The sequence below is a fragment of the Gracilinanus agilis genome, chromosome 3, assembly GCF_016433145.1.
Source record: "Gracilinanus agilis isolate LMUSP501 chromosome 3, AgileGrace, whole genome shotgun sequence".
Classification (NCBI taxonomy): Eukaryota; Metazoa; Chordata; class Mammalia; order Didelphimorphia; family Didelphidae; genus Gracilinanus; species Gracilinanus agilis.
Window position 1 is genome coordinate 353,942,624 of NC_058132.1, and position 25,045 is coordinate 353,967,668.

The 25,045-nt window shown below is 37.7% G+C and overlaps 1 protein-coding gene across 1 annotated transcript in view; it reads left to right on the plus strand.

The window, feature by feature from the left end:
- Window positions 1–12,525: 12,525 nt before the first annotated feature.
- Window positions 12,526–25,045, plus strand: part of SPICE1 (spindle and centriole associated protein 1) — a 76,839-nt gene continuing 64,319 nt past the window's right edge. Inside the window, exons 1-3 of the mRNA XM_044670093.1 lie at window positions 12,526–12,622; window positions 18,920–19,018; window positions 22,157–22,204. Of these exons, the coding sequence (XP_044526028.1) occupies window positions 18,920–19,018; window positions 22,157–22,204 (147 nt within the window). The 5' untranslated portion in view covers window positions 12,526–12,622. The remainder of the gene's footprint in view (window positions 12,623–18,919; window positions 19,019–22,156; window positions 22,205–25,045) is intronic.

Here is a 25,045-nt window from a genome sequence, read left to right on the forward strand (position 1 = left end):
GGTAGCATTCTTTACCATAAATCCCTCAGAATTGTCCTGGGTCATTGTATTGCTGCTGGTACAGAGGTCCATTACATTCAATTTTACCACAGTATATCAGTCTCTGTGTATAGAGTTCTTCTGGCTCTGCTCCTTTCGCTCTGCATCAGTTCCCGGAGGTCTCTCCAGTTCGCCTGGAACTTCTCCAGTTTATTATTCCTTTTAGCACAATAGTATTCCATCACCCGCATATACCACAGTTTGTTCAGCCATTCCCCAATTGAAGGACATACCCTCCTTTTTATTCTTGGATTTTTTTAAAATTTAACTACCAGTTTTACTTATTTTTTCTACTTTTTCTTTTTCTTTGTTATGTAACATTGCCCTCTGGGAAGGAATGCTGAAGAAAATCATGAAGATGTCAAAAGCAAAAGGTATCAATAAAAATTCATTTAAAAATATTTTCTGAAAAAACATGAACTCCTTGAAAATAGGGATGGTGTTTTTGTCTTTCTCTATGTTCCATTGCTTCTTTTAATATTTTCTGATTGACTACTGTACTAAAAAAATGATTACTATTAAGAATTCAGAAAAATTGGGGGAGACTTGCATGAATGAAGTTGAACTAGTGTTCAGTGGATCAGTATTGACTCTAGAGAAGAGACAAGGAAACACAACAACTTCCTTTCAGTGGAAAGGTAGACAGATTCTATGGGTGTGGAAGTTTGCAGAAGCTATCAGTCATTTGCTCTGTCTATATGTTTTGCTTAACTGTTTTTCTTTGTTTCAAGGGAAGGTTCATTGAGGATTAAGAGGGAAGAGCAGGGCATATTCAGAAATAACTCTGATGTAACTACAAAAGATATCATTTTTTTTTAGAGTGAGGATTGAATTATAAGTATTTTTAAAAATAAAAATAAAATTATTACCACTATTATTTAATATTGTACTAGAAGTGCTAGCTTTAGCAATTAGAGAAGAAAAGGAAATTGAAGGAATTAAGTAGGCAATAAGGAAATTAAACCATCACTCTCTAAGGATGATATGATATGATGGTATATTCAGAGAATCCTAGAGAATTAGCTAAAAATTAGTTGAAATAATTAATAACTTTAGCAAGGTTTCAGGATACAAAATAAGCCCATGTGAATCAATAGCATTTCTGTATATTTCCAACAAAGCTCAGCAGCAAAAGTTAGAAAGATAAACTTCATTTAAAATCACACTAGACCAGTGATGGGAAAACTACAGCCCGAGGGGCAGATGTGGCCCCCTGAAATGTTCTATCTAGCCATATAACATTATTCCTAATCTGACGAATACAATGAGTAGGATACAATACAATGAAACTTCAAAAGAGTTGCCTTAGAAACAGACTGCCAGATGAGCATTTCCTTTCCTTTGGCCCCCTCTTTAAAAAGTTTGCCCATCACTGGCGTAGGCAATATAAAATACCTGGGAATCTATTTCCTAAGACAAATGTAGGAATTATATGAACACAATCACAAAGCATTTTTCACATACATAAAGTTAGCTCTAAACAACTAGAAAAATATTAATTGCTCATGGGTAGGCCAAGCTATAATAAAAATGACAATCCCACCCAAATTAATTTACTTATTCAGTGCCATTACCAATCAAATTACCAAAAAACTATTTTATAGAACTAGAAAAAATAATAACAAAATTCATCTGAAAGAACAACAGGTCAAGAATATCAAGAGAACTAATAAAAAAAAATGAAGGCTGGTGGCCTAGCAGTACCAGATCTTAATCTGTACAAAGAAGTAATCACTAAAACAATCTGTTACTGGCTAAGAAATAGAAAGGTGGATCAATGGAATAGATTAAGGGTAAATGACCTCAGCAATCTAGTGTTTGATAAACCCAAAGATCCCAGCTTTTGGAATAAGTACACAGTATCTGACAAAAAAAAATGCTGGGAAATTTGGAAAACAGTATGGCAAAAGTTAGGTTTAGGTCAATATCTCATACCTTATACCAGATGATACCTTATATTTTTAGAGATGGAGTGCCAGGCCCCACCCTCTCCCCACTCCCATTGGACTGCTGGGTGGAGAGGTGGGTGAATATCCTCAGTGAGTGTAGAGAGGGGAAGGGAATGGTGCAAGCACTCTGCTCCCCTCCAGCTCGGACACCTGTGAGCTGCCCACCTTATCCCCTATGTGCTCCCATTGGGCTGCTGAGCAGAGGGGCAGGAGATGTGAAAAAAATGTCATCAGGCTCAGTGGAGAGGGGGAGGGGAGCAGTTTCACCCAAGTCCCTCTGCCTTTCTTTTTCTTTTTCTTTTTTTCTTTTTTTTTTAAACCCTTACCTTCCATCTTGGAGTCAATACTGTGTATTGGCTCCAAGGCAGAAGAGTGGTAAGGGTAGGCATTGGGGGTCAAGTGACTTGCCCAGGGTCACACAGCTGAGAGGTGTCTGAGGCCAGATTTGAACCTAGGACCTCCCGTCTCTAGGCCTGGCTCTCAATCCACTGAGCTACCCAATTGCCCCCCTCTGCCTTTCTAGTAATGAACTGGGTGGAGGGGGCCAGGGTGGAGGGCAGGTACGTGCCCACAGAGAGTCATCTTTGGCACCCATGCCATAGGTTCACCATTACTGCTCTATACCAACATAAGGTCAAAATGGATATATGATTTAGATGTAAATATTATAAGTAAATTAGAAGAACACAGAATAGTTAACCTGTCAGATTTTTGGAGAAGGGAAGATTTTTATGACCAAACAAGAGATAGAAAACATTACAGGATGTAAAATGAATAATTTTGATATTAAATTTAAACAAACAATATAATACAATACAAACAAAATCAATGCAACCAAGATTAGAAGAGAAACAACAAACTGGGAAAAATGTTTATAACAAACTTCTCTGATTGAGGTCTTATTTCTCAAATATATAAAAGCTAAGTCAAATTTATAAAAGTCCAAGTCATTCCCCAATTGATAAATGGTCAAAGGATATGAATAAGCAGTTTTTAGATGAAGAAATCAAAGGTATCAATAGTCATATGAAAAAATGTTCTAAATCCTTCTTGATTAGAGAAATGCAAATTAAAATGACGCTAAGTACCATTTCACACCTATCAGATTGGCGAATCTGACAGTAAAGGAAAAAGATAGATGTTGAAGGGAGTATGGCAAAATTGGGACACTAATGCACTGCTGGTAGAGATGTGAACTGATTTAACCATTCTGGAGGGCAATTTGGAATTATGCCCAAAGGGCTAAAAAAGAATGCATTCCCTTTGATCCACTAATACCACTACTAGGTCTGTATCCCAAAGAGATTAAAAAATTGTAAAGGACCTGCTTATATAAACATATTTATAGTTGTTCTTTTTGTGGTGGCAAAGAATTGGAAACTAAAGGGATGTCCCTCAATTGGGGAATGTCTGAACAAACTGAGGTATATGATGGTGATGGAATACTGCTGTGCTAAAAGGAATAATGACTAGAATGATTTCAGAAAGAGTTGGAAAGACCTGATGCAGAGTGAAATAAGCAGAACCAGGAAAACATTGTACACAGTTATGGCAATACTGTAGAATGATCAGATGTGACAGACTTTGCTACTATCAGCAATAGGATCTAGGACAAATCTGAGGGACCTTATAAAAAAGAATACTATCCATCTCCAGAGAAAGAACTGATGGAGTATAAATGCAGATGAAAACCTAGTTTATCACTTGTTTATTTGGGTATATGTTTTAGGGTTTTGTTTTTATAAGATTATTCATTTATAAAAATGAGTAATATTGAAATATGTTTTGTGTGATTATATATATATATATATATAACATGTGTGTGTGTCCCAGATTGATTTGTTTGCCACTTCTGGGGTGTGGGAGGGAAGAAGGGAGAGAGACAATTTGGATCTTATAACTTTGGAAATATTATGTGGAAATTTGTTGCNTTTTTATCATCTTTATACCTAATATCACCTAATTAATTCAAACCATGAACTAGGGCAATACTCAGAAATGTTCAGGCCAAAGAGATTTCATGAAAAATTGATACATAAGCTCTATAGATGACTTTCAGTCTGGTTGAAACATGGAGGCAAACATTATTACCTAGTTCAAAAATGTTATTATAGATAATAAGGGTAATAATATATTATTTATATTATATATTATTTATATGTAACATATATAATACAAATCTGTATTTATATTATATAATATTATTTATGTGATTACATGATGTTATTTAATAATGTAAAAGGGCAATAATAAAGGTATAGATAATTGTGCTTGATATTATATTTGCAGAAATGTCTCCCTTTGGGGAGTAATGCATAGCTCTTGATTTAAAACTGACCCAAGATATAATAGCACACTGTACTTGGATGGTGTGGTATATATACTTCACATCTGATCTAATAGTAAATGTAAGTAAAATAGAATGAGTTGAAGCTGGCAGAGACTAAGAGGCAGACATTGTTTGGAATAATGCTGCAAGTCAAAGGAGATAATATGTGGAGTACTGTTTTCAGTTCTAGCTACTGCATTTTGAAAAGGAGACTGATAAGAAGTGTATCTACTGGAGCTTGGCTTAGGTGGTGAAGAAAACAGAAGTCAATGCTATAGATGGAGAACTTAGGGAGACATATAACTATCTTCAACTATTTGCTGCCATGTAGAAAACAAATAAGATTAGTTCTGTTTGGTTCTATAGGACAGAATGAGGAACATTAAATGTTTTGTTTTGTTTTTTAATTTTTTTTTTAAACCCTTGTACTTTGGTGTATTGTCTCATAGGTGGAAGATTGGTAAGGGTGGGCAATGGGGGTCAAGTGACTTGCCCAGGGTCACACAGCTGGGAAGTGGCTGAGGCCAGATTTGAACCTAGGACCTCCTGTCTCTAGGCCTGACTCTCACTCCACTGAGCTGCCCAGCTGCCCCACACTAAATGTTTTTAAGGAAAAAAACTTCCAAATAATTAGAGCTGTCTAGAAGTAGAGTAAGTTGCCTCAGAAGATGGTAGGGTTTTTACTGAAGGTTTTTATGTAGAGTCTGGATGAGTATGGTGGGGTGGTAGGGGCAAGATTTTAGATTTTCAAGACAGGAAGAGTCCTTTGAGATCATCTAGTTCAATTCCATCACCTTCTAGATAATGTAACTTAAAGCTCAAGAAACAATATGATAGGGAAGGGATTTTTTATAGCCAAGTTTTAGACTAGATGAACCCACAAGGCTATGTCCAAACCTGCCAAATTATGTGGAGAATTTATGTGGAGAATAAGGAAAATATTATAGAAGGTGATCAAACTGCCTAACAGAGGACTGCTTTTGTCTATTAATCAACAGTTAATTCTGTAGGAAGACAGTCATGTAAAATTTGCCGAGATCATAAAGTTCATAAAGCAAGGCAACCTTTAAAGAAAAAAAGCAAACTGATATCAAGTTTTTTTTCAAGCTCTGAATATCTGCTAGGTACCATTCGGTTCTATTTCTCAAATTATTTATAGCTATATCTTTACCTATATCTATGGCATAGTAAAATAATTCATGCCCACAGAATGACTTTGGGTAATCAAGGAAAACTTTTAAATTATGGTAAGCATATTCTATTTACTGGGACAGGGATTTGTGAGATATATTTTATTATGTTTTCAAAAAAGTTTAAAACAAAAATGGTGCAAAAAGAATTAACTTTAAATTACCTATTATATTCTCTCTTCCTAAGTCCTTTACTCCTTTGTTAGGCATTATTTTGTTGGAAAGACAATATCTACACCCTCCCCAAATTTCTGGAGATCCAAATCCCTAGGATGCTTCCTCCAGATACTTCTAGAGATATGCTTTGCATATTACGATAGTCCTCTAATGGTAAATTTACATAGAGTCTAGTAGTGAATACACATGAAAGGATTCTAGCATTTATCAAATTAAATTCCCTCATTTGACAGATAAGGAAATTTAAGTGTAGAAAGTTTGAGTCCAAGGTAACAAAGATGGTTGTGTGTAATAACTGGGGGTCTCTGACTGCAAATCTACTTTCCACTACAGTCTTGACTGCCGAGGTGCAAAAATGATTCTGGAGATTTCTGTGACAAACCCTAATTTTTACCTGCCATTACTGAGACCCTTTCAAGGCTCTCTCGACCATTTCTGAAGGCAATTGGGATAACTACCTTAAAGTGACTGGAGGCTGATAACCTCCCACCCCCTTCGCCCTCTCAGCCTCACCCCCTAACCTTCCTCCACAGCTAGTCTGGTAAACATTTCCCTGCCTCTTCTCCTCCAAATCCTGCTAGGGAGTGGGGGATTGGGATTTCCATGGCCTGGCTGCACCCACTTGTCTTCAGAGGTGGGTGGTCCAATGGAAGAGGCTTTCCTCCACCCTCCCCATAGGCCCGTGCCCTCCCCCTCCCTTCCAGCCAAGGTCAGTTAGCTCAGCTCCACCTGATCCAGACATACCTTGACTTGTCCATCTACACTGTGGGTTCAGAGGACGGACATGAGCCATGGCCAGACGCAACACATCCCTTAAATGATGCTCCCTTTGGTGGCCCTGGGCCCTGGTCCATTTCCTTGGCCTGTTCCTGTTGGGGGGGAGGGGCCCTACGGTTCCCAAGATGGTCCAAGCTTCCTTCCCACTCAGTCTGCCTGTATGGGCAACCTCTCATTTCAAAAGGGTTCCAAGAAAACAACAAGGCTCCGATTCTGGATTATGGGAGATTTTTGGTTTGGAGGCAAGGAGACTTCCCAGGGCAGGAGAGGAAGTAAGAGGGAGAAAAAAAAAACAGCAGAAACTAGAAGAGTCTGACACTGCTCAGCTTGAGAGAGCATTAAGCATTCTGACAAAAGTGAGAATAGAATCCAGTGGATCATTGATTTAGAAATGGAAGGGACCTTGGAAGTCATCTACCCTCAAATCATTCATTTGCTAAAATGGGGAACTATGGCCCAGAGACATAAAGAGATTTGCTCAAGGTCACACAGGTAGCAAGTAATAATAATTATCATAACTAGCATGTATATAACACTTTAAAGTTTCATATGTTAGTTCATTTATTTTCAGAACCCTCTGAGGTAGATGCTATTATTTTCATTTTATACTAGAAGGAAATTGAGGGTGACATTTGGTAAATAATTTGCCTAGGGCCATATTGGTGAACCCATGGCACATGAGTGAGGGGGAGGGGCTGCTCCCCTCCCCCTCACCACACTCCTGAGGACATTTCTCACATGACTCCCCCTTCTGCCCAACAGACCAATGGGAGAACTTCCTCCCTCCCCTGTCTAGGGTAAGGGGGTGGCTCAAACGTGACATGAGGGTTGCGGTTTGGGCACTCGATCTCTAAAAGGTTCACCATCACTGGTCTATGGTCACATAGTTAATAAATGTATGAAGCAGAATTTGAAGTTAGGTCTTCCTGATTCCAAGGCTTATTCTTACACTACTGAACTACCCAGGTAGAGGTCTTCTAGCATCCAGCACAGTGTTCTTTCTAGTATGCTACTATTTCTGGGGTACACTATCAGGAATAAAGGATATTTAGGAATATTGGAGCTATCAGACATCTTTGCTCTGGCTTTTATAACACTTTGTTTTAAATTGTTTTTTAGCGCTTAGAATATTGGTATATAGAGGCCCAAAGTTTCTTTTTCAGAAGGTAATTTCTATCAACCTTCCCTTTTTCTCATTAGGCAGTTGTTTATGGCTTTTAAGATAGATGGAATTTTTTTGGCAGGCCAAATGTCTATATATCTTAAGAAATTGAAGTGTCTATGTGGGTTATTTTCTCATAAACAAATATTCTTAAAAATCTATCCAATCCAAAATACACAGAGGAAAAAAATGTCAAATAATGAAGAACTTGGGCTTAGTTTTTAAAAACTGCCTAATAGTACGTAAAAATGTTACAACCCTATAAAGAAATGAAAATGAAAATGAAAATCTTTACCCCTTAAGCCACATACTATTTCTATAGATACATACATGAACATGCAAAAAAATATACAGCAAAGAAAATCTATAAGACAATTGATCAAATTATAGTCACAGGATTTCTGTCCCCTCTATAGCATATCTAACAAATGGTCATCCAGTCTTTTGCTTGAAGATTTCTATAGATCAGAGAAACCGTATATGTTTCAAGGTTCTTCAGCCCACTTTTAGATACCTCAAACCACTGTAAAAAATTTCCCCTTCATTAAGACTTAACTGGGGGGCAGTTAGGTGGTACAGTCAACAGAGTGTCAGGAGGATCTGGGTTCAAATCTGACCTCAAAAGCTTCCTAGCTGTGTGACCTAAGCAAGGCACTTATCTCCCATTGCCTAGCCCTTGCCTTTCTGTTTTAGATTGTTATTAGGACAGAAGGTATAGGTTTAAATTGGCCTCTCCTTAATTTGTTTTCTTTGCTCCTGTTAACTACCTTCTGAGGCCAAGCAATATAAATTTACTCATTCTTCCACATGACATACCTTAAAATACTTGGATATAGTATTTGATTTCTCCCCAGGCTACACCCTGGACTTCTGTATCATGCTCCAGAAACTTCTTCAAACTGGAAAATCCAGCCCTTCGAATTCATATCTTCAAAGTACATTCTGCCCCTGAGGCTGGTTCTTCTGAGTGGATGGCTCCTCTGAGAACCTCCATTTAAATAGAGCATCTTGGCCATCTATCTCTTCTTTTCTATTCAGGCTGGCCTCTGGATTTTCCCATCATACCTCTACTCTGGATACCTGCTCTTTCCCTGTACTGCTTTTCAGCTTAATTTTAAGTGTTATTTACTCCTGTTAGAAAGTATGTTCCTTGAAGGGAGAAGCTATCTTTTTTGCTTGTATCTGTATTCCATGCACTTAGTTCAATGTCTGGCTCATAGTAAGCAACTATCATGTTTTCCCTTTTCCAAAGTCTTTTCTTCTCCAGTTTAAAGATTCCTGATCCTTTTAACTAATCTTCATGTGGCATAATCTCAAGACCCTTGGCTTTTTTAGTTGTTCACTCACTGGAATGCTAAACTTATCTAGAAGTTTAGTAAAATGTCGTACATACATTTCTCCAAGGTGTGGACTTTCCACCAGAGAGCCACAACAGAGCCATCACTTTCCTATATGTGTGCAAGTATCTGCATGAAATTAAAAACAATTTTTTATTATGAATCAGAAAATCATCAGTAAACAGTAGCATTGTCATAAATAAAGCCAGAAAACGGGCACCACAAGTCCATTACATATATAAAACTTAATAAAGTAATACCAATATTGACCTTTTTGTCTGTAGTCCTTTCTGAACTCTACTAGGACCTCCTGTTTTTTAAGTTGATGCGATTTCTTTTCTTTCTAAAATATCACTATAACTCTTCTCATTTTTCTGCCTTTCAATAAAATCCTCATTTGTGACAAAAGTATAATTAAATAAAATATATAATGAAATGACTATGTCTGAAAATATGTCAGATTCTGTACAGTTGTTTTTCAGTTGTGACCTATTGTTTATGACCCCATTTTTTTTTTTTAGCAAAGATAGTAGAATGGTTTGCCATTTCCATTTCTAGCTCATTTTACAGATAAATAAATAGAAGCCAATAGGGTTAAATGACTTACCCAGAGTTATACAGCTAGTAAGTATCTGGGGACAGATTTGAACCTAAGAAGAACAGCCTTTTTGACTTCAAACTTGGTGATATTATCCATTGCATCACCTAGCTATTCTCATTTTATTTTTAGTCAAATATTTTTTGTTTCTGTAGCCATGTCTGAGATCATGATTGTTTCTCCTGCTTTTCAAATTTAACTTTAGCATAAGTTCTGCTCCATTTCCTTGTAAATCTTTATGTTTTGAGTGTTTCTTGTGAATAAAATATTGTTGGATTTTGCTTTCTAATCTGTTTTACTCTCTTTTTCTTTTTATGAGTGAATCAATTCCTTTCATAGTTATGATTGTTAATTATGTATTATGATTGTTAATTGTATATTCCCCTCCAGGATGTGCCCTTGTATTTTTTCCCTATTTTTACATCTTGCCCACATATTTATGAAGAATATGGCAAAAAAGGAGTTCAGTCAATAGTACTGATCTGCTTCTCTGATCAATACAGTGATCCCAAAGCATTCCAAAGGAACCATGATGAAAAATGCTCTCTCCAGAGAAAGAACTGAGTGCAAACTGAAGTAGAATCTTTTCACTTAATTTTTTTCTTACCTTTTTCTTACAACATGGAAAAAATGGAAATATATTTTGCATGATTTCATGTGTATAATTGATATCATATTGCTTGCCTTCTCAAGGGGGAGAAGGAATTTAGAACTCAAAATTTAAAGAAAAAGCATATTAGCTACAACCCAAAATTGAATTTTTCCTCATGATTATTTCCTTCCTAATTTCTCCCTTCCTCTTAAACCCCTCTCTATCCTCTACCAAATTTAGAATATATGTGCTTGTGTAAAGCTCTCTTTTTTGTTTAGTTCAGATGACTTTAATGTGATGCCCACTCTTTCTCTTCTCTTTCTTTTATGTTTATATGGTTTTCTTGTGCATGTCAATGGTGAGAAATATATTCTTGACTTCCTCTTCTTTAAAATAGTAGCTGACAAATTGGTTGTTGTCTTGCCTATGATTACTTGGCACTCAAAATCTTTCTGACTGCTTGCAGTATTTTTTCTTTCATTTGGAAGCTTTGGATATTGGCTATGATATTGTGGGAATTTTAATTTTGGATTTTCTTTCAGGACACCAGTAGATTCTATTTTTCACTTTTTCAGCTTTAGTTCTAATATATTCAGGCAGTTTTTATTTTCAACTTCTTGAAATGCTATATCTAGACTTTTTTTGGTTGTTGTGAAGAAGTCTCATAATTTTCAGGGAGTCCAATGATTCTTAAAATATCTCTCCTTGACCTGTTTTGCAGGTTAGTTGTTTTGGTAGTATTTTACTTCTTATTATATTTTTTCAATCTTTTGATTTTGTTTTACGATTTCTTACTGTCTCATGGAGACATTGGCTTCTATTTAATCTATTCTAATATTCAGTGAGCCTTTTTTTTCTTTAAAATTCACTTTTTTTCTTTAAAATTCTAACTACAATTGTTGTGGAATTATTTTCTTTCTCTCCATTTATCTCTTGGGCATCTCTAGAACCATAATTTTTTTTGTAGTCAAATGTCTTTATCTATTTATACATATTTCTAACAAAACCAAGCTATTCTTTCTCCTGCATTCTTGGAGGTGTGGTCAGGCCCTGTTTGGTCATAACCTAGATTACCTGAGATCTGGGCTTATGAGAGCTGCCTTCTTCAACTCTCTCTGAAACATCTGGGGTCATAGTGGTGTGAAATTACTTTATCTTAAGATTTTTACTTTAAGATCTTCTGGCTACAGGACCCTACATCCATTTTCAGAGTGGGCTGCAGTTTTCTGACCCTTCTTGGAGCTTCTTCATCAGAGCATTTTGGTTTAGTTGTCTCAAGAGTATATTGTTATCTAATTTCAGGTTTCTTTGAAACCATATGGCAGGGCTCTATCTTGTTTAACCTTCACTCTCTGCTTTTTCTAACGGGTCCCTTTTCCTTGTGCCACCCTAAACAAAATGAAGGTACTTATTATAGTTTCTTGATAATTTTTTGGTGGTGTGTTCTTTTAATTACTATATTTTTAGATCTTTGTAGGAATACACGTTAGGTTCCTTCCTTGCAATAATTCATACAACTATGTTAATCAGAAGTTTATTGACCCCTTGCTTTCCCCTTCCAATTTGAGTTTTGACATTATTGCGCTAGTCAAATTTTTAATAAATTACAGAAAGGGTACAGATCTGCATCTATAGAAAGAGTTCCCTCACTTGAGGGCTCCTTATGCAAACACACGGGTCTAGTCCCTTTATGGTGCAGGAAACCTCCTTCACAATAGTCCTGAAGCAGCCAGAATAAGAATTGATGGACCTAGTGCTAGGATTTTGCTGGCTAACATTTTTGCAATCTGGATGGCAAGTGTTTTCAGATTAAAAAAAAAAAGTTGGTGAAGGCTCAGCTTTTCCTTACTAAGTTTCTTGAAGGTTGAGAAAATGTCTTCTTGCAATTGCCTCACCACCTCACATATCTTGCACAGGTCGGCATTCAGTAAATATTTACTTGCTTTATGAAAGGTAGCTTAGGAACGGTTCTCAACGTATATTTTTGGTCTGCATGCAATTAGGTTTATAGTCAAAAGTCGTGGGGACAAGTTCCTTGATAGGCAGAGGTAATTCCGTGGTACACCAACATTTTCCTTCTTTGTGTATTACGCAAATTAGAACACTAGAGTTTTAGGTCTCTTCCTATCGAATTTCCATCTCATACCCAGTTCTCCATGCTGAAACCAAAGTCTCTCTACATCCCAGTCACAGTTCAGTCCTTAACTTGGAGACCATCCTCCCAGCTGCCTCGTTTGATAAGCAAGTACCCTCCCAATGGGAAGGGAGGCGGGGGAGATATGCGCATGCGCATCAGGCGGTCGCCTGTGGTAGGCCGCGGGGAAATCTGCGCAGGCGGAGTGGGGGCGGGGCCTTGGTAACCCCGGCGACGCGGCCGGAAGCTGAGGGCCAGGACCAAGTGGCAGCAGTCCGGGCCTCTGGGGAGCTGGCAGGGTTTGATTAATCAAGGTTAGCGGCCGCGGAAACATCGAGGCAAGTGGCAGGATTCCATAGCTCCAGCAGGAACTTCCTGGTGTTCGCGAAGCAGAGCTTGTGGGGGGCGAGAGCGTGGGTACTGACTTCCCTTCTTCCTCCGGTTCCCTCCTTCCTTTCTTCCCTTCCCTCCCTTTCTCTTCCCTCTCCTCCACTTCTCGAACCCCGCCTGAACCCCGCTGGGTCCCTGAGGTGGGGCTGAAATTGGGGGCGCCCCCGCGCGTGCACAGCTGTTCTCTTTGAGGGGGAGGGCGAAGGGGTAAGCGGAAGGGGAGTTGTTGGGGTGAGGGGAGAGGGGGAGGGGCGGAGCCGGGGAGAAACCGCCGCCTTCTTTCCCGCCGGAAGGTTTTTGTGGCTTTACCTCGACTTATCGTGGAGAGGTAGGTAGGAGACAATATTTGTTATTGCACGCCTACCCCCGTAGGGCTATGGGGAGAAACAGGAATCAAATGGAGTCAACAAACATTGATTAAACACCTTCTGTGTGATAGGCTGGGGATGCAAAGGAAGGGGAGAAAAATGATATCTTAAGAGCTCACAGTCTGATTGTAGGAGACAACATGCAAATAATTATGTACAAATGAGATATGTGTGTATGCATATATCCACAAAACTATATACGTCTATGTATCACTATTAATCATGGGAGACAATATGCAAATAACTGCAAACAAGATATGTGTGTATGTGTGTATACCCATCACACTAATTGTGAGACCAGTTGCAAATATATTTATACATATGCATATATCAGTCTAATTGTGGTAGACCGCATGCAAATAACTATGTATAAACAAGACATACATATCTATTTATACACACACACATATAACAGTCTTATCATGGGAGCAACTTGATGGTGTGGTGGATAGAGTACCAGGCTTCGAATCAGAAAGTCTCATCTTCCTGAGTTCAAGTGTGACCTCAGACACTATCTGTGTGACCCTGGTAGATTCACTTAATTCTATTTGCTTCAGTTCTTATTATGTAAAATGATCTGGAGAAGGAAATGGCAAACCACTCCAGTATCTTTGCCAAGAAAACCCCAAATGGGGTCATGGAGAGTAGGACATAAATGAATAAAATCATGGGAGACATGTAATTAACTATATATATATATATATATACACACACACACACACACATATATATACATATATATATATAAATATGCACAGGATAAAATAAAGATAATCAGTAGAGAGAAAGCACTTGGTATTAAGGGGATCTAGGAAAGGCTGCCTGTAGATGGTGGGATTTTAGCTGGAACTTGAAAGAGGCCAGGAAGTGAAGATGAGGTGGACCATTCTAAGCATGAGGGAGAGCCAGTAAAAATATTGAGAGCATAGCAATGGAGTGCCTTGTGCAAGCATGAGCAAGGAGACTAGTGTCACAGTATTTCAGATTATGAGGGATGGTATAAAGGGACTAGAAAGGTAGGAAGAGCCCAAATTATAAAGGGCTCTGATCCTGGAAGTGATGGGGAGCTCCTGCACTTTATTGAATGAGGGTTGACCTATACTTGAGAACTACAACTAGTTGAGAAGGGACTTGAGGTTGGGGAGACCAGCCAATAAGTTTTTGCAATACCAGGTGTAAGGTGATGAGGGCCTGCACCAAAGTAGTGGCAGTGTCAGTTATTTTGATAAAATATTTTTTTAAAGATTTCCTGAATCCCCCATGAAAAACCTTTGATGGCCTCTGAAGTCATTTAATCAACAAACATTTATTACTCACCCACTATATGCCTGCTACCCAACTAAGAGCTTGTGATCCAAAGAAAGTCAAGGTCCCAGCCCTCAAGATGATTGCAGTCCAGGGGGCAGCTGAGTGGCTCAGTGGATTGAGAGCTAGGTCTAGAAACAGGAGGTCCTAGATTCAAATCTGGCCTCCGACACTTCCCAAATGTGTGACCCTGGTCAAGTCACTTGACCCCCATTGCCTGGTCCTTACCACTTTTCTGCCTTGGAGCCAATACACAGCATTGATTCCAAGATGGAGGGTAAGGGTTTTTATAAAAAAAAGATTGCAGACTAAAAGTGGAGATAGCATGCAAATAACCATGTACAAACAAAACATACAGAAATACTTGGGGAAAATGAATAGAGGGAAGGCACTAATATTAAGGAGGAATAGGGAAAGGCTTCCTGAAGAAGGCCAGATTTTGAGCTGGAGCTTAACAGGACACAAGAGATGAAAAAGGTCTCCCTTTTAAAGGCTTGAGGAAAAGCCATTGAAAATGTCTGGAGTGGGGAGATTGAATATCATGTATGAGGAACAGCAAAGAGCACAATGTCTAGACTAGAAAGATATGGGCCTGAGTAATGAAGGCTTTGAACAACTGAACAGAGAATTTTATATTTGAACCTCGGTTTATTGAATTAAAGGTATGTGTAACATAGATTAATGCTTTCTAGCTAGAAATCTCTGATCTTAGATGGCCTTTTTGACTGAAAATCTGTGATACCATGATCCTTCCAGTACACACACACACACACACACACACACACACACACACACATACATCCCTGTTATCTATTATTATTCTGTAATGGAAATGGAATATGGGGATGTTCTTTGGGGCAATTGAGGATTTGTATGACTTTTAACCAACACCAAACTGCTTTGCTTTTAGTTTTTGTGGTTTGTTTTTTAAGTCGTTTTGGTATCTCAATCCTTCCTTACTAATATGCTTACAATTACTATGGTAGGATGAGAAACTTTAATAACAGTAACAAGGTCCTTAGAATTGTGCATAAAGTAAGAGAATTCTGTGTAAAGGAAAGACCCTTTAGACCCCTGGAAGCATTCCTTTATATAGAGAATTTTGTAGTCATGATTTTGTCCATTTAGAAGACTTTCTTAGGTTCCTGGAAGTCTGGACCTCTGGTTCAGTAGGGTGTTACTGAATTACATAAATTGAATACTTAAGGGAGCAAAGACTAAGAGTTGTTTAGAGTTAGGTGGAATTAAACTGATGGATTTCTTTTTTAAATAACCCTTACCTTCTGTCTTGGAATCAGTACTAAATCTTGGTTCCAAGGCAGAAGAGTGGTAAGGGCTAGGCAATGGGGGTCAAGTGACTTGCCCAGGGTCACCCATCTAGGAAGTGTCTGAGGCCACATTTGAACCTTGGCCCTCCCATCTCCAGGCCTGGCTTTCTATCCATTGAGCCACCTAACTGGGCTCCTGATGGATTTTTGAGAAAGAAATATATTTTGGAGTACATTTGAATAGATTCATAGACTCTCAGAGCTAGAAGAGATCTTGAACATTATCCTTCCAAACTCCTGGAAGTTGTCCAAAGACCCCCTCAACTTCTTCCACTTAATTCTCAACAACTTTCAATGTGGCTTTTGATCAATGTGACCTTCCTTCCGCCCCCCCCCCCCCAACTCTTTGGAAAATGCTATCTCCAAAGTTAGAACTGCTAAAATTAGCAAGCTTAGTTTCTCTGTCCTCCTGTTTCTGACTCTTACTTCTCCTTCATCCCTTTGTTTTTCTGCACATACTGCCACTATTCAAGTCAGGCTCTCATCTCTTGTCTGAGTTACAATTGCAGTAACTTTCTAATTGATCTTGTGCTTTGAACCTCTTCTCTCCCTATTCTATTTTGTGCAGAGAACAAAGCCCACAGATCTGACCCTACCACTCCTCTGCAGCAGACAGTCAGTGTTTCCTAGTAATGGGATATTATTGTCTTAGATGTGGAGCTAAGAATCATCTTGGCTCTAGTTTAGCCCCTAATTTTACTGATGAAGGAACTGAGGCTCAGAAAGTTTAAGTGACTTGCCCAGTGTCACATAGGCTATAAGTGTAGTTGCCTCTTGGATAAATAGAAATTCTCCTTTAATTGTATTACTAGATGTGAGAAATGCAAGATTTCTCTAGCCCTCTCAAAATCTACTGGATGGGATATATGAATAGAAGTCCTTGTCAGTTTGTCATTTTTTCCTTTAATAAAGTGGTTTGGGATGAAAAAAATGCTCTAGCCAAATTGGATTCCTTGAACTTTACCTCTCTTACCTCTGTGTATCTGTTCAAATTGTTTGCTTTCTATGCCTGGAATGCAGTTTCTCATTTCTGCCTTAGCATCCTTGATGTTCTTCAAGGTTTGTCTGAGGAATTGAGTCTTACACAGAACTTTCTGTGACTCTCCCGTGAATGCTTTCTTTTAGGATACTTGAGATACCTGAGAAACAGGCTCAGTTCTGTTGACTATGAGCTTGAGCACATCTGTAATTTGTAGTCTTAGGAAGGTGCTTGGGATGCTGAAAAGTTAAATGATTTGCCTATATTCACATGCACATTAATAATGTTTTGTTTTCTATAGTACTTCCTAGTTAGATGTATGTATACTGGAACAAAATCACTTGTTAGTTTTGCATCCATCTTTGTATTATAATGAGCTTGCAAAAAGTGCTAAAACATTCTCTGATGACTTATTTACATAGTTTGAGTTTTCTTACCAGAGAGTGGAAGGGAATTGAATGCTTTTACTCCTACTGAAAGATATAAGCTTTAATCATGCATAGCATTGAAGTTTATGACAGTGGAGAACATTCAGTCTAAGGACCAATAGTATGAAATTGTTTAAAATTAGGGACCAAGAATTGTTCCTTCACCTTTGGAATGGTTTTATGTTTTTCATTCAATTCATCCATTCATTTTCCTCCAGATATGTGACTTAATTGACATAGTGAGTCATGTGTATACATATGTATGTATACACATATTTATTTATTACCATTGATAACATTCTTGATCTGGTGGATGAGATGAAAAAAATGTTCGTGTTGAAGGACTTTTTTTAAATAACAAGTGTGGGATGGATTTGTAGCACAGAAACCAGTCAGAAAGATGTAATGTGTGTGAATTTGTGTACATTTTTAGTTTTAAGGAGAAGGCACATGGGGTCATCGATAAGTATTCAGAAGTCATATAGATTAAACATAAATTTTATTGCTTTTTGGTCTCCTGACCTCAACCATGGCTTTTTTTAGATCCTTTTTTGGCAGGTTATACCTACTAGATTTATTTATAAAGAAATTAGTAATATAATTGTCTAAAATGGTTTTTAAAGCAATTAGTCACTCATTATTTCATCTAATCCATACCCCTCATTTTATAAATGAGTAACCTGGGATCCAGAGATCCAGAGAATGTTTAAGATCACACAAGCAGGAAGTAGAACTGAAATTTGAACTGGTTTGATTCCATGCCCATTGGTCCTTATCCTATACTATGTTAGAGGAATAGGTTTGTTGAGAGGAAAGACGTATGGTTTGGTGGAAGGAACTGTAAAAGGGTTAAAAAATTATGGTTGGACTGAATATACAAGAGGGTGATCACCAGGAATTGATTCAATTCCAAATGAAAGACTCAAGTCAGAATGACTTTTATGGTAGTTTATTTACAAATAGGAAGAGAGAGTGAAAGTAAGAAAATCAGAGAGAGGACAGGGCAAGATATCTAAACTAATGCCAGGTATTTTACTCTGGTCCCTGGCTCAACCCAGGTAGGGCTAATTAGTCCTCTGCCAGAGGGGCTTCAGCCTTGAGCCTCTGAGGACCAAGGGCCCAGGGATGAATAAAACAAAGGCTTTAGTCATGAATCCTCTCTTAAGAGGAGAGTCTCTTTAGAAAAATCCAGGAAAGGAGTCAGTCTTTTTCACTCATCACATGGTAGTTCAAAAGGAGAGATTTAAGAACAGCCTCACCAAGTCCAAGGTCTCAGGTCTAGTAAACAGATTCTTCATCAGCCTCCAACTTGAGCTTGGACTCTGAAGAAGAAAGTAGTCCCCACAGGAAGTTGTAACTCCTTTTTAAAGGTGCTTCTTTTGCGCCACTTCTGTGCATTCCTTCTATTTTACATGTACCAATTACAGACTAAAGCTTTGCTTAGGACTGCCCAGGGGGCAGTCAGTCGATTCTGATTCCTTACCCACTTTTGCACATGTGGGTTACAGACTTCCTCCACTCAAGTGTAAGTGGGGTGTTTACACTTTTGGTGATTAAATCTAAAAATGGGCAGGGTAGAGTTAATTCCATCTTCACAGAACCCTAGTCTTGAAGTAAATTGAAGGTGGAACTCTTTAGCAATTTTATCCTGATGTGAACTCATAATTTTTCAAGTGTCTTAGTTTCTCTTTGGATTTTTTTCTTCTAATTTTCAGATGTGCTTTCATTTATTCTACAGATTCCTCAGATATACTTGAAAATCTTAGCACTTATTTCATTTGAGAAAACACAAAAACATCTTCTGTTTTTAAGGCTTACATTATTTTATTCATTGCAGATGTCATTTGTAAGGCTGAGCCGCTTTGGTCCTCGAGGAAATGGAAGAAAAGTACTGAAAGCTAAAAAGAAGAAAACTCCAGTGAAGCAAGAATGGGATGTAAGTGTAGGTGGGCTGTTATAACATTACTTTGGAGGATCAGATGTGATTCCATGACTTCAGTCATTCATTGGATTGCTTAGAATGGTAGTCAGTATGTATTAGGCTAGGGCATGGCTGCAGGATAAGCTTGGTAACCTGTGGTGCTAAAAAGCTCTGAGAAACAGGAGGATGCTTTGGTTAGTAAGTTAAATATTATTATTTTTATTTAAATATTTTATTATACACATTTAATTTCAATATTATTATTAATTACCTACTGTATATAAGGCATTGTGCGAAATGCTGGATATACAAAGAAAGGCAAAAGACAGTTCTTGCTTTCAAGAATCTCAGTCTAATGGAGAAAGAACATACCTACAATTATGTACAGAAAAGCTATGAATAGGATAAATGGGAAATAATCAGTAGAGAGAAGACATTAGAATGAAAGGAGATTGGGCTTTCTGGGAATTTGAAGGAAGGCAGTTCCCTAAATCAGCAAAACCATAGTTCTAGACCAAAATACCAAACCAATCCAAACCTCCCTCTCCTCTCAAGAACACACCATGCACACATACACACAAATAAATATTGCCTCCTTTAAAATAGAAATCTATATGCACCTTTCTACAAGTTGTAATACTTGGAAATGTTCTTAGCAAACTCCTTTTTTCTGAGCTTGCATCACATAATTTAATGGTATGTTTAAATTTTAGAAACAGCCATAAGCCATAAATCTGGTGAATAAGGTGGATATTTAGGCTCAATAGTAATTTAACATGGTTAAATATAAGTTTTGACTACAAAATAATTAAATCAGTTTTCATGTGGGATTGTAAAGTATCTGAAGGCAGTTCCAAAAGATGAATTCCATTGATTCGAAACATTGGCGTGTGAGCATTTACTAGTCTGAACTCCTATTCTTTTGGGGTTGCAGTTCAGCTCCACCTTTTGAGTTAAGAACAAGACCTGAGGCTTATCTGTATAAGGGGGATGCCAAAGCCTTGTGGCTCCTTGGCACTAGGAAGATGTTAGCTTTTTGTCCCATGTGTCTCTAAGCTTCTGACCCAGACTGAGGTCAAGTTTGGTCAGAGAAACCCAGAAAAGTGACATCATAGAGGATATGAGTTTAAGATCTGGGGAAAGGAAAAGCTCTTTTGCCCTGGAATCTACAGTGAGACTAGACACCTTGGAAAGCACCAGTGAGTGAGTACTGGCTAAGGGAGCCCCAGCACCTAAGGTCTGATGGGGGCAGGGAGGGGAAGCTTGTGGAGGAACAGCACGCCACACGTGACTGGCGCCTTTCCTTTCTCTGGCCCACTTTTAATTATTTAATAAATAATTATGAAGTAAGATACAGTCTCCAGAGAATTTTAATTTTAAAGTGAAGGGCGGTGGTGAGGGAACTATACATATTAAAAAATAAAGGTATATACATATAAAAATATATACATATACACACATATTCTGGAGTTAAATTTCTTGTATGTATATATATTTCCATTAATTATTCTAAAACTTATGGACATCATAGTATATGCTTGGGAAGCAGCATTATTTTTCAATGTCATAATTGTTGTCATAATTGTTAAAACTAGTCTCATCAAATTATAGTTTACACCTTGTACTTCTGTAAATCTGTGTGAAAGAATTCACATTTTGTAGTAGGAAGCCATGAATTAGTTTTAAGCCATTGAAGAAAAAAAGTTACTCTCTGAATTCAGAAAAAAGCTATTTTATTAGCCTCAATTTTTTTGTAGCTTTGCTCTCATATCCTATGTTAATTCTGAGTAATAGTTTATGCCTTATGTTACTAAATTTGCTGTTATATATAAAGTAGCTGAGTTTAGTTTGAAAGGGCCATGTCACTTTATTTTCTGTTTAAGGTGGTTAATTTTAATATCTTCTGAATGCATGTAATATTCCGGAGTTACATTTTTTGGGACCATTGCTGTAGGAGTCCAGCTATACATTAATCTTGATATTATTTTAAAGGTGCTCAAAAAGCCGACTCTTGTATTGCTTATGATTGATAACCTCGAGTTAAATTGAACCTCAACCTTGCCAAATTCCTAGCCCTTCCCTAAAGCTACACTCCGGAAGACTGATCATTTATCTCAATCTTCTTATTTTACCAATAGCAATCAATTAACATATGTACCTAGACCTTAGGCCAGTGCTGGGCAAACTATGCCCCACAGGCTAGATGCGAGCCCCTTGAAATTTTCTATCCCATCACCCCCACCGGTCATTATTCCTAATCTGAAGAATACAATGAGTAGGATACAATATAATGAAACTTCAAAAGGGTAGAAACAGACAGACAGATGAGCATTTTCTTTCCTTTGGCCCCCTCTTTAAAAAGTTTGCCCATCACTGCCTTAGGCCATATGGATTCCTGATCTAGGTGTTAGTTCTACATATCAGTTTTTAGGTTTCCCACAGTTTATATCTCTTGATGATTACCTCATAATATTAATGTATCGGACCACTTGTCTGATTATCATTTTCCCTTCCCCCTATACTGTTGTAACCTCAATAAAATAGCAGTATATCTGCTCAGGGTTAAGCTCTTTGCCATCAGAGCTTCATCCCAGAAAGCTCTGAACAATGGAAACTCTTTTCCACCAGAGCTTGCTCACTGTCTTACTACCTTATGCCAGAATTTTCTTTGTCTGTGTGTCTTTATTCTCACCTTATGTTCTCCTTCCCTTAGACTTTAACCCGTAGCCCATTTTCTCTGAGTCCCTGGTTCCTCTTTCTGAGTGTCCTACCCACCAGGAACCTTCGTGGAGCCACTGGACGACTTCAATTGTGGTGGATTAAGTAGCCTAAAATGATCACTTTTCCTAGAAAGCTGCACAGATGTATCCTGGGACCTAAGGTTCCATGAAAAACAGTTTAAAAAATATATTAGTTAAATAGACTTATTTTTCATAAAGTGCCAGTCCAGTTTTCTGTTTTTTTTTTTTTTTTTTTTTTTAATCATCCTGTTAAAAGCTCAACTTGAATAGGTTTGGTTTACTAAAAGGGTCTGTGTTTATACTTGGAAAAGAGAAAACAAATGCCTAATACCAAAAATATTTCTTAAGCACTTGATTTATTTACTCACATTAGAACTTTATATATTTCATCATTAAAAAAATCTCATTACAGAGTACTGTCAGTGATTTAACAGTACATCGTGCAACTCCCGAAGACCTGGTAAGTTTAATGGCCAAAATGGCTAACATTATTTATATGTGATGTATTCAGTTGAAATGCTTTAATTTTTAAACTAAACAATAATATGCTGCTTGTTAGTTATTCAGTGAGTGTTCCTTGAGATTTGCTTTTGTTTATACAAAACAAATCATTTGTTACAAATACCTAAATCTTGAGCCGGACTCTCAACTATCAGATATAGATGTAAATTGGATTCTGAATCTTTATCTAGCTCTCCTCTCCCCAATCTGATCCCCTATTTACCCTTCCAATGTTATTTCTAATAGTATGTGAATCCTCTATTCTAACTCTACAGGTCTACTTATTTCACAGATGCATTCCCACCTCAGTGTCTTTGCTTCATATTATTCTGTGTACCTGAAATTCCTCCTCACTTTCCCACTAAGTTTTACCTTTCCTTCAAGGTCCAACTCAAATCCCATTTCTGTTGTATAATCTAGTGATCCCAGTGATTACTTTCTGAACTTGTATAGTACTTAAGATTCTAAAGAACTCATTTAGCACTTAGTACTACTGTCTTTATTGTCATTCACACTCACTTTTGAAGGCAGGGGCCATCTCATTTATCTCTGTATTTTGCCTACCTCGGTATCCTGAATATACTAGGTGCTCATTAATTTTTTGCTGGTGGTGATAGCACCTGATTGTTGACTCTCTAGTCATATCTAGTACTAATAGGGGCAGCTAGGTGGCTCAGTGGATAGAGAGCAAGACCTGGAGTCAGGAGGACCCAGATTTAAATGTGACCTCAGATACTTCCTAGCTGTGTGACCTAGCAAGTCAGTTAACCCTGAATGCCTAAACCCTTGCTGCTCTTCTCTCTTAGAATTGATACTAAACTAGAAAGTAAGGGGTTTTTTTTAAACTGAAACAAAAGAACTAACAAATCTGCACTTAATATTAGATTGCAAATATATCTTCTTTATATATGTAGTTCTTCATTGTTAGTATTTTGTCAAAACAGACTGTTCTTAGCTTTCTTCTTTCTCCTATTTACTCAAAGACCTTGTATGTTTGTTCTGGTTCCTATAGCTCAGTGGTTCCCAAACTTTTTTGGCCTTTCCAGAAAAAATATTACTTAGCCCCCTGGAAACTAATTTTTAAAAAATTTTAATAGCAATTAATAGGAAAGATAAATGCACCTGTGGCCATCACTGTCCTCCTGGATTCACTGCAGCACCCACCAGGAGGTGGTAGCACCCACTTTGGGAATCACTGCTATAGCTGCTTGAGCCTCCACATTTCTTTCTACATTTCCTTGGGAGGCCATCGTAATATTAAATACTTATAATAAGGAAGCTACAAAATGATTCTTGTTACAATTAAAATTATTTTCAGAGACCAGTTTGGAGTAAGAATATCAGTTTATCGATTAGATGAGCATTTTGACCAACAAAGTGATAGCTCAAAGGCCGAAAGCCCCTTAGACAGAACTATAGATGAGAGTTTTAGGAGCTCATTATTTAGCCCCTTCCTTGACTATTCCAAGATATCTCTAATTGATAAATAGCTAATTAAGAGGTGGTCCATTAAACTCTATTCCTCCCTATCCCCTTGTATTGGGGGTCCATCAGGAAATGAATCCTTGCCTCACTCTTCTATTATCCAAATTCTTTTAAAAGGGAATACATTCATTGGGATTCCTAAAGAAAAAGCAAATGCAAAAAGCAGTAGATTGGATGGTGCCTGTGATTCAAAGCCCTATCACATCAATTCTAATATATAAAAACTGATTGGGGCCTTTTCTATCCAGGAACCTGGTTGGAATTATTGTAGTATATGAAAAATAAATTCTTACATTTAAAAATATGTTCATCATTGACAGTGATTAATAAGGTTTTTATAAATTTCCTTGTATGAAGGAAATAGAGATTTCCTTTTCAGCTTTTTCCTTTTGCCTGGTTGGAAGTTTTTATGTTGAGTTCAGAGGCCTTGCTTCAAGTCATGCCACTGATACTTTTCTACCGGTGTGACCTTGAGAAAATCACTTAATCTCTTTGGGCCTCAGTTTCTGTGGCTGAAAATGAGAGGGTTGGACTAGATAGACTTGAAATCCCCTTCAAACTCTAGATATGATCCTATGATCTTTGCTTCCCCTTGTTTTTGAAAATTCACCCTACAGTTAGAAGTTGATTATGATTTCTTGTTTTTTTTTTTTAATTATTTCTTGTTTTGAACGCATAGTGCCTCTGTCATCTAGCAACCTGCTTTATCTACAGTTCATGCTCAATAAATGTTTGTTGCCTTGAATTAAACCCAGAAGACAACTGATTGAAATGTCATATTGTCCTGATTAGGATTTTTTTGCTATTACATATTGACATTTGCCTTGGGTGAAAAATCTAGAAACATGTGACTGGTATAGAAATCCATGGGCTTGGGGAGGAAAAGAAGTAGTTCCAACATAGAGTTCTGTAGGAGAAATAACTGGAGGATTGAATCAAACTGGATTACCTGAAATAAACATATATTTTATCATTCAGTTGTCATATCTAACTTTGTGACCCAGTAGATTGGGCTGTCTTTGAGGTTTTCTTGGCAGATATACTGCAGTGGTTTGCCATTTTTTTCTCCATTGTGTTAAGGCAAACGGGCTAAGTGACTTGCCCAGAGTCACACAGCTAGTAACTATCTGAGGCCAGATTTGAACTCAATTCTTCCTGACCTCAGGCCCAGTTCTATCCACTAAGCTACCTAGCTGCCTCACTTTCCTTGACTTGGATGTAGTGAGAGTTAAACTTGAGCACTGCATTGGCAGAGGACCTACAAGGAACAGATGATGAGGAAACAAGGAAAGGTGGGAGGAAAAGCAAGGTAGAC